Below are 10,987 nucleotides of genomic sequence, written 5' to 3' on the forward strand. Positions count from 1 at the left end.
GTTGGAAACAAACATGTCAGCTAGGAGATACCTGGATATAATGCATTATCTGTGATTTGGATCGACAGAGCATGTAGCTATACTGGAAACAAACATGTCATCTAGTGGATTAGTGCTCTGGCAGGCAGAGTGCTGAAAGAAAATAAAAGTGTGAACTAAAGAACAGAATCAAAAAAACAAGAAGGTTAATTAAATGGAATGTATAATAATATTATAGACAATACAATAACTCATTCATACGTCAACCTAGTGGTCTTTGGAATGGACAGACAAACCAATCTGCCCGATCATTGCGTGGTACCCGTCAAAATTGACACAAACACCTGCTGCTTTCTAATGATCATGTGATTGGCACCTGCATTAGTGGGAATGGCATAACATGAGAAATATGCAAGACAGCCTAACAAAACAATTAACCTGTAATGGGGAGATAATTGAAAAAGTTGCCAGTATGTGCCTATCCTGAATTTTGGTTGATGGTTTAATTGGTACCTTATGTGTCTGTCAGGTTGATATTTTGGGTACCCTTATTTGAGCGATGGTCGCATGACCCCTGTAAAAGAAATCTTTGATTCCAGAGAGCCAAGTGAAGAGCCTTGAACAGCATAGAAAGCTTGAATGAAATGACATGGGGATTAATGTTATAGTTGGGGTACAAAAATTAGTGCTATTTTATGTATCTGTGTGTGTGTGTGTGCTAACTTTATAATCATGTTTTGTTTTTGTAGCCCCTCTTAAAATTGTTTCATTTTGGTCCAGTTCATGCCTGTGATCCAGTTTCCACAGTCCGAGTGGTTAACCTTTTTCGAATCACATGTCATAGTTTCGTTCTGCGACGAGCCCAAAGTCCCTCTATTACTCACACATTGCATCAGCTCGAGCCCATTTGGACGCTGTTCAAAGCCGTTGCTAAGTGCTAAATAAAGAAACACGACACAAGCTACTATTAATAGAACGAGAATTCCCTTTTCTGATGGCTGTGATTGGCCGAATGACAACTTCCGGTATTTCACAAACATTGCGACTGGGGTCGGACATCTGCGTGGAAGGCATAACATAAGAACGGGAAATCTTCGCGGAGTTTGGCATAAGGTTGGAAGAAGAGCAACAAAACACGAGAGATGCGGTAAACAAAGTGAATCGAGGAGCTGAGACCGGCCTCTCCACACGGGAAAGGATGAGAAAGAAACGAAAAAGTTGAATGAGGTTGCAAGCTGCATAACAGACGACATTTTGTGCAGATACGCGGATACGTACCACGTGTGCGTTTTCGGAGAACGGGAGCGCATATCGCCATATCACCATATGACTCGACCTCTCGAAAAAAAGAGTGTGACTAATAGACGTGACGTTTCGTCGTTCCAGGTAGCCGTTATTTCAAATTGCATTTCCAGATTCATCATCAAGGAAACGTTTTATTTTTAACGTAGACAGCTAGTAGCGTTTGAGCTTGGGTCCATACATCGGCTGGTGACAACAAGAACATCAACATGGCGAATGGTCGCCTTGCCAAAGACGTGCAGTACCTACGCAGGCATGTCGAGGCCTACTCCAACGGCCAAGCAAAGGTTACTGATATCGATGACAACCTCAACTTTTTGATGCTAGAGATTCTGCCCAACGAAGGGTTCTACAGAGGTGCTAAAATTCGATTCAGGGTAAGAAATGTATGATATCAATGTGAGGTTCTTATCAAAAGCACAGGATCAATGTCTAAGCCAAGTTACTACGAACTATCTTTAGAATCTATTCACCTATTTGCTTTCTGTCTTCACTGCTAACGTAGGTACTAATAGCAGTTTTAAAAATAAAGTAAACAAAAATAGTGTTTTTCTGTTATAAATTTGCTAAAACCAGTTTTTTGCTAAAGGCCAACCAAAAAAAATTGTCTGTTTCTGGTCACCCGACCGACCCTAAATTTCGGCGCCGACCCTAAACTTTTTTTTTCCAAACTCAAAAATTGTTTGGGTTTTTTTGGTGGTAAAGGACAGGGTGAGAAAATGAACAACAAAAACGTGTGAAAACGAAAGTCCGCTGACGATTTGTAAATGTGTTGAGTGTCTTGTCTCTATGTATAGTGAATCCAGTCTCTTTGCGCGATTTTTAAAGTTAGTTTTATTGGTCTACATTTGGGGTAAAAAAAAAATTAAAAAAAATCCCTACCTACCGACCCTATTTTTTTTAGCCATGTTACCAGAAACAGACAAATTTTTTTTGTGGCCTAATGAATAAAGTATTAAAAAATTAAGGTTATGGTAGGTATAGGCAATAACAATATCTTTGCTACAGTTGCTGTGCGTACTTATGCACCTGTGTTCTCTGTTGTGATTGCTTGGTTTTGAATATTTGCAAGAGGACCCCTTTAGATATTGTGGAAGATAATAGACCCTATCGGTATTCCAAGCTCTCGTAATCTCTCGCAAACTTCAGAGCATAGCAAAGCATGCGGTACAGCGATCTCGTGCGAGCTGCACAAGCCAAGGTTCGAAGTTCTCGCGATGTTCAAAGCATAACAAAGAGCGTGTCTCGCGAGAGCTGCTCAGATACCGAAAAGGTCTATTGGATCCAGGATTTGCAGTGCAAATGAAATGTCGGTCAACATTTCTGTTTTGTTTGTGTCTAGTATGGGGAACTAAAAATAAAAGGCTTATTTTACTGGCCAAATTTTATATTTACAAATGTAAATGGAACTCTGAAAGACCGATGCTTCCGATATTCTTGAAATTTTGGAAAAGTAGATATTTTTTGGAAAAGTACAAGGCCAAGGGGGGATTAGCAGAAGATAAGTTTGACCGCCTCTGGCAACCATATTCTAACCTGGTTTCATGAAAATTGTCCAGTACTAGGCTCTACTCCTCCTCCCTAATTCGTTAACAGTATCTTGATATATATATATTCTGTTGTAAACTTGAATCAATATTATTTAACAATTTTAAGGGTCTAGTAGTTGTTGTAGTCAAACGGTCCTAAGGCCCCAAAAAAAAAATTGTCTGTTTCTGGTCACCCGACCGACCCTAAATTTCGGCGCCGACCCTAAACTTTTTTTTTCCAAACTCAAAATTTTTTTGATTTTTTTTGGTGGTAAAGGACAGGGTGAGAAAATGAACAACAAAAACGTGTGAAAACGAAAGTCCGCTGACGATTTGTAAATGTGTTGAGTGTCTTGTCTCTATGTATAGTGAATCCAGTCTCTTTGCGCGATTTTTAAAGTTAGTTTTATTGGTCTACATTTGGGGTAAAAAAAAAATATAAAAAAAAATCAAAAAAAAATCCCGACCTACCGACCCTATTTTTTTTAGCCATGTTACCAGAAACAGACAATTTTTTTTTTTTGGCCTAATCAGTGCCTCTTTAACTTTCCACCTCTCTCTCTTTACTTCTCTCTCTTTTCTAGATCATTGTTTTTTATGCATGTTGTATGTATGTAAGTGGCGATGTGAACTGTGATGTAATGTATAACGTGTTGTAAAAAAAAAAGAATAATTAAAAAAAATAATTAAAAAAATAAAAGGCTCACCAGCTGCATGTGTACTCAAGCTTCAAGGAAACTTTCCTGGGAAAGAAGTATTTTAAGCTGTAACTGCAAACTAATGTTCCTGGTTAGCTAGATTCTTCTTCTTCCAAATCATGAACTGGGTTTTGTAAGTTCAGCTTGACGGGCGCTGTGGCTGGGTGGTAAGACGTTGGCCTCTTAATCTGAAGGTTGAGGGTTCGAATACCGGCCGCGGCCGCCTGGTGGGTTAAGTGTGGTGATTTTTCCGATCTCCCTGGTCAACTTATGTGCAGACCTGCTAGTGGCTTATCCCCCTTCGTGTGTACACGCAAGCACAAGACCAAGTGCGCACGGAAAAGATCCTGTAATCCATGTCAGAGTTCGGTGGGTTATATAAACACGAAAATTCCCAGCATGCTTCCTCCTAAAGGGGCGTATAGCTGCCTAAATGGCGGGGTAAAAACGGTCATACACGTAAAATTCCACTCGTGCAAAAACACGAGTGTACATGGGAGTTTCAGCCCACGAACGCAGAAGAAGAAGAAGAAGTAAGTTCAGCGAATTTCAGATCAATCTTTTCAATGAAATTTCTTGATTAATATATCACTCTTAAAGTTTGGTGACTGGAAACGCAACGGTACCAAAATCAAGAAAATTGATCCAAAAGGAGAGAAACATAAAAAAAATGAAATCTGTGACTATATTGTTACCAACTGTAAAGAGGGCCATCCCTAAAGCCTGTCCTTAAATTCTTAATTGGACAAAGTCGACTTCGTGTAGCTCACTTCACGAAGCTTCGAGAACAAGAATTCGTTCCTTAATTGAACTACTTTCAGCATAGCTTCACGAAGTCCAAGGGAATGCACTCTGCTCTCGGAAGAGAAGAGATTTATCTTTTTTTGTCTTGGCGTCTCCAGCCTTTTCGCCAGAATGTGCATGTATGACTGCTGGTAGTCTCGACCAGCAGGAGGTTTGCTTCCATTTGAGTACTTTACGTCACCAATTGACGTAAGTTTAATTATAACACAAAGGTCTTTGTTCTATTTTGGCCCGTCAACACGACGTGGGCATGTCCCGTGAATAAATGGATTTTGAGTTTTATTCAAAATGTCAAAGCGTCGCACTCGCGGTATGAAATAATACTGGTAGGTGGTTAGTTTACACATCCTTCATTTGGGTTTCGAGTGTGATTTGTACGTCCATCTTGAATCAAAAAGCACTCTTCTGACAAAAAGAAAAACTCCGTCACAGAGCTCAACTCAACTCAACTCAACTCAAATTTATTAATCCATATGGAAACTACATTGTAACAATACTCTTTTCCAATCAAAAGAATAAGAATGCATAATAAAAAAATTAAAAAAACATAAGAAAATAAGTGAATATGATTATTATGAGTATGATCACAGTCTCACTAACGCAAACAGTCATCCGTCAAGTCAAGTCTGCCAACACACAACTCACTTACACAACAACAACAGCAACAGCAATACAATTTAACAAAAACCATAATTCCAATAACAAAAAGACGTCCGAGAGTCCACCTCCACATCCACGCACACACAAGGTATACAAAGCACCACATGTCGACTAGAACACCGCACATTTGAACTACATGTACGATAATACAGTTACTAAAAATACATACATTACAGATAACCCAGCAACAGAGTACAGTAATAATTATGACAGAGAAACATGATAGAGGCCTCTAACATGTGATACGGCGTACCTTTGCATGTCGAAACTTGTGAAGCGAAGTAGGGTACAAAGTACTTCGCCTAAGCCGCAGGGTTTCGGTATAAAGACTTCGCATAGCTTCGCCAAGTCAACTTCGTGCTCAAATAAGAGTTTCGTTTGCCGAGCTCTTTGTAATATAATTATAAGTAAACCTGACAACTGTCTTTTTGTCAAAACAGCTGATTAATTATATGCTCCCATGCCCCTCAGGTCTCCATGTGGTGCGCTGAACTCAGCGTTCTAGTGAGCTGCTGGGAAATAAGAATGTAGTGAACAGAAACGTTATGTCAAGAGTTTGTTGTTTGTGTTGTTAATTTGATTGGGCATTGCATGATCACACTCTGAGGAAGTAGTACATTAGAGACCACTATCTGGATCTGGATACCCCCCTTCGTGTTGTTCGTGGGGAGTACGTCCGACTTCAGTTATTTCGTGACTGGTGGTGTGCGCATCGCATACTAAGTCAATAGGCCTACACAGTTCATATGGCCTGTTATTGACAGGGTTAAAAACTGTTAAAAACCAGGCATGGGTTCGCCAGTTCCCGGTCTGGGCCTAGTTTAGGACAATCACAGCTTACCCTCTGCACATCCAACCGTTCATTCTTGTACCATAACAATAGGAGCACAAAAGCAATGCATGTTCCTTTCCACTTTTTCAATCTGTACTTATTTACATTTATGTGAAATCAGTGGAGACAAGGCAGATGAGACACAGTTCACACAATTAACATACAAGCAAAAAACAACAGAGTCAATGCATAGTGTTGCTGCAGTAGGCCACCGAAGTGACAATTATTTATTAAATTCTGTAATTATTTTACCTTATTAAATTCTGTAATTATTTTACCTTACCTATGTTTTTCAAGAATAGATAGTTAATTGCCCAACCTGTTAATTAATTTAGTTTGGGATTCTCATGGAATCCAACAATTGAATTTCATTATAAAATCTAGAGAGTCCATAAAGCTTTTGGGGCTGTTCCGCCATAACGCTGACAATTGAAACGTTTGTTTGATATTATATTTAGATATATGTTTATGCCAGTTGCCACAGTCGCCGGCTGCTCAGCCCAAAAACCGCTCAGGGCGAAAGGGAAGTAGTCTGGACCTAGTGCAACTGTGGACTATAGCCTAAGTTTCGGTTCCAGACCAATCAATAATGGTACTGCACCGAATCTCAAACGGTGGTGCCAGCACACCCTGGCAGCATGCAGAATAAAAATTGTCAGAATCGAAAGTGAATAGGAGCCAATAAGGGCATGTAATGTAATAAACCATGGACAGAATTATGGCATGGACAACCCATCGTTAGAGGCTAACTCATTCCAGTGACAGGAACTAAAAGTACATGTACAAGCAAATTTACTAACATATTCAGCAAGGTGACAACAATAATAGCTTGCAATATAATGACACCATGACAAAGATAAGAATCTAAATTTGCATTGCAATATGTAACCAAAGGGGATAACTGGTAAACATAGGGATGGGTGGGAGGGAAAAGACTGAGAATAAGTCAAAAGTATAGACAGAGCAAAAAAGTGATGTTGTCTGTAGGTAGACAAAGAAGAGAATGCCCGAACGAGGTCAAGGGGGAAGCATCCACGCGAAGCTGGCTGGCACAATCTCTGGCATTACCCAGCGATTGGTCCATGTGCTACTCATTAATATTCATGGGGTTACAGCAGAGGAATTCCGATTTCCCATAAATGTCCTTGTTTCCCACAAGACTTTTTGTGCTCTGTCTGTGTGTTGCAGCTGCACTTCAACCAGGATAAATACCCCGAAGAGGTGCCCCTGGTACTGTGCCTGGACAAGGTGTTCCACCCCAACATTGACCCGTCTGACGAGGTGGACTTGGACGAGGATGAGGTGGAGGGAAGCAACGTCTGCGTCTCGTTGCTGGACGAGTGGGACAGCAGCATGGGTCTTGACCACGTGGTGATGGCCGTCCTTTTCCTCATGTACCAACCCAACGTGGAGGATGCCCTGTCCCCTTACTTTGACAGCGAGTCCTTGGAGGAGTTCACAGAGGCCAACGTCAGGCTCACGCTCAGGGGCGGGCCATACGAGGGGAACACTTTTCCTCGCCTGTTGGTCGATGATGATGATTGTGCTGAGGGTGTTGGTGAGAAGACGAGCGAGGAGGAGAAAGAAGTGAGCTCAGGGATGGGTCATTCCAATAACTTGAATAAGGACAACACTGCTGACGGTTGCCCAGACAATGCTACTTTTGCTGGTTCCCATCCACTTACAGATCTTATCATTGGAAAAGCCTCCAAAGCTGAACTGGTGTGCAACTTTCAAAACTCAGCTTTGACAGAACACAACTCCATGTTGCAGTCAGTGATAGATGAGAACACTGAGAGTGATGTCGATGGAAATAGTGCGGGTAGCAAAGGTCGTCCTCGCAGCCTTACTTTTGGACATTTTCTCTTCTGCAACCCTGAAGTTGGCACTCTGTTTTCAAACTTCTTTCACATGCGTGGACATTTGCAAATGGACAGAGTAACTTCTACAGTGGTCAGTACAGAGGGTGATGTGGATTGAATCATTCTTTGTGAATAAATGACCAAATGAAAAGAAAGAGTAGTTTCAAATTTCTCTACTTAATTATTTATTTTTACTTAACATTTTTTATTGGTTTCAATGAAACTGTTGTTCTCAAGTCGAAGTTACAGACATGGATACTAACCTGATACATTTTGCAAGCTTATTATCTTTAGTCAGTAATAAGGAATTGCACATTAGCAATTTTGATATTGACAAGAGACAGACATCATTATTGAGATCGTGCCAGCGGTCGAGGTCAACAAAAACTGTCAAATGTCATATTTTGGTAATTTGTTTATGACTTTAGTGCACCAATCCATATTTAGTGAGAATTCTGTTCATTTTTTAATGGGTCTCAGCCAGTAGCTTGAATAAGAGTTTTCGTCACACTCTGACATATGGCTCAAAGTCAAAGAGCCAAATTCACATGGTACATGTACTTTTATTTTATTTTATGTATGTGCTGACAGTTTTGGTTAGTATGCAAAGCACAGTTTTGAGTTTAAAAGTATTTGTAGTTAGAACTCTTTAACTCTTTAAGTTGAATACAGTACAGTTAAAAGATCTGCGTGAGGATGCATATTTCTGTTTAAAAGGAAACTTTATGAGAACTTGCAGTCCTTTCTGATAGAAAGTTGCATATGAACCCTGTGATACGTTTGGCAAACAAATTGTGCTTGCCTTTTTTTTGTTTCTTTAATATTTGTTATGAAATCAATGTTTGAATGTGTGTATGCAGTGCTAGAACGTTTGCTGTTGGGCTTCCATTGAGAGATTGTGAGTCAAGAAAGAAGAACGTTTGATTCTCAGTACATGTATTATTGCATGTGTTCATATATATACATAATATTATATGCTTTTGACAAGTCATACAAGGTGCAATTTCTGCGAGCGTTGCTTTAAGACGAGATGAAAGTAAATATAATTATATATGCTTGTGAGCACATAGACACCTGAACACTTGTGAAAGAAAGACTTCTGGTGCCGTTGAGTGATATTTTTGTAAAAGATGTGATTGAATGCATTGGTATTGCGTGCATGCACATTTCTTTGGCTCATTGAATGAGCTGAAGTTGCTTTTGCACATATGTATGTCTGATTGCTTGTGAAAGAAAGAATTTCAATGTTTTTGAATGATGGTTTAGTGTGAGGTGTGGTAGTTTGATGTCGCATGTGTCTTACTTGTTGCTCCTGTGCAAAGTGTGACTTGGAGCAACATTCTTGCTTGGTTTTGATAACATGAATGTTGAGGAATACAGCAGACATGTACAACTTTTTTTGGGTGTGTGTGTGTGTGTGTTTGCACAAATCTTTGTGTGTGTGTGTGTGTGTGTGTGTGTGTGTGCACGCATGTGAGACATCCACAAGTCTTCCCGCAGTGGGGCACTGCGGTTATGAAATTAAAGGCCCCTCCTGTTTTTGGAACCGCAGGAGCTTTCTAGTTTGCTGTTAGGTAGATTTTTGGTTCCTCTTTCCTGTCATGCTCTCTTTTTCTTCATGAATTCTTTTCTTTTTTCTGCCTTCTTGCTCATTCACCTGTATTTTTTCCAAAAATCTCTTCTCCTGCCGCTTGTCTCGCGATTCATGTATAGTTTAATCTGTTAGTGTTCTGATGTAAGCCCAGCAGTAGATAGGTTAAGCCTATTTTAACATACTGGAAACTGGTAATTAATTTAGTTTTACTAAAGCCTGCTGGGACACAAGTAATGGGTTAGTGCATTTGTAAACAGGAATCGCTTGACAAGTGGCCCCCTTCATCCCCCCCTTCCTCGTCCTGATATGGCTCTGCGTAGTCGGCTGGACGTTAAGCAACAAATAAACAAACAAACAAATCCACAAGTCTGAGAAAATCATGTCGCAGAGAAGAGAGACTCTTAAAAAAGCAACAGAGGGAGTCTTAAAATGGGTGAACATTTACAGAGGTTATGAACACAAAATCTGAAACTGTTTCTTGAACAAGAAGAAGTCTTAACAAGTCGCGTGAAGCGATACAAAAACATTTAGTCAAGCTGTCGGCATCAAAGTAACATACTAACACCAAAAATCAGTCATTGCCGAGACTACAAGACTATTTTAAGATAGTCACGACTAACCAGACCAAAAGACCCAGACGGGTCACGCTCGTCTCCGCGTTGCGTGCAAACGCAGTACTTACTTAACCTATTTTCTGTCATTCTGAGTAAACATATCATATGTATATATTTTTGGATTCAGGAGAAATTGAGGAATACGAGGCATTCTTTTTTAAATCTGTTAGTAAAAATTTCGATTTTTTAATGAGAACTTTAATGAGCTAACTAATTAACTAATTTTTAAGTTCCAAAGCTGAAATGCAATCCCATAGTCTGGACTTCATCGAAGATTGCTTGACAAAAATTTCAATCAATTTGATTGAAAAATGAGGGCGTGACAGTGCGGCCTCAACTTTCACAAAAAGCCGGATATGACGTCATCAGAGATATTTATCGAAAAAATTAAAAAAACCGTCTGGGGATATCATACCCAGGAGCTCTCATGTGAAATTTCAAGAAGATCGGTCCAGCAGTTTCTTTGGAATCGATGTATACATACACACACACATACATCACCACCCTCGTCTTGATTCCCCTTCTATGTTAAAACATTTAGTCAAAACTTGACTAAATGTAAAAACTGGGGGGAAATGACAATTACATTTTAAAGAACAAAGAAATGTGCCCACAAATCTAACGAAATTTACACAATTTTGGGAATTATGGTCAAATGTAAAAATGGTCTTGAAGGAAACCACTAGGAAATAATAATAACAGCTCTTGATGACCCTTAATTAGGACATACACACAAAAAGAAAGAACAAGTCGCGTAAGGCGAAATTACTACAGTTAGTCAAGCTGTGGAACTCACAGAATGAACTGAACGCACTGCATTTTTTCACAATGACCGTAGTCCGCCGCAAGTGCAAAAGGCAGTGAAAGTGATGAGCCTGTTTTGCGCGGTAGCGGTTGCGCTGTGCTGCATAGCTCGCTTTACTGTACCTCTCTTCGTTTTAACTTTCTGAGCGTGTTTTTAATCCAAACATATATGTATATGTTTTTGGAATCAGGAACCGACAAGGAATAAGATGAAATTGTTTTTAAAACGATTTCGGAAATTAAATTTTAATCATAATTTTTATATTTTTAATTTTCAGAGCTTGTTTTTAATCCGAATATAACATATTT

At 39.6% G+C, this 10,987-nt stretch overlaps 1 protein-coding gene across 1 annotated transcript; it reads left to right on the top strand.

The window, feature by feature from the left end:
* The first annotated feature begins 1,016 nt into the window (after positions 1 to 1,016).
* Positions 1,017 to 9,064, top strand: LOC138968912 (ubiquitin-conjugating enzyme E2 S-like). The gene is made up of 2 exons (XM_070341587.1): positions 1,017 to 1,658; positions 6,993 to 9,064. The coding sequence occupies exons 1-2, from the start codon at positions 1,491 to 1,493 to the stop codon at positions 7,782 to 7,784; spliced, it is 960 nt and encodes a 319-aa protein (XP_070197688.1). The 5' UTR covers positions 1,017 to 1,490; the 3' UTR covers positions 7,785 to 9,064.
* The last annotated feature ends 1,923 nt before the right edge of the window (positions 9,065 to 10,987 follow it).

Source organism: Littorina saxatilis, linkage group LG6 (assembly GCF_037325665.1).
Source record: "Littorina saxatilis isolate snail1 linkage group LG6, US_GU_Lsax_2.0, whole genome shotgun sequence".
Lineage (NCBI taxonomy): Eukaryota > Metazoa > Mollusca > Gastropoda > Littorinimorpha > Littorinidae > Littorina > Littorina saxatilis.

What these genes read in the sequence shown, in the direction of transcription:
- LOC138968912 (XM_070341587.1), top strand. Translation starts at nt 1,491, where the DNA reads ATGGCGAATGGTCGCCTTGCCAAAGACGTGCAGTACCTACGCAGGCAT. An exon ending in GTGCTAAAATTCGATTCAGG is followed by an intron (nt 1,659 to 6,992) that starts GTAAGAAATGTA and finishes TGTGTGTTGCAG; the next exon opens with CTGCACTTCAACCAGGATAA.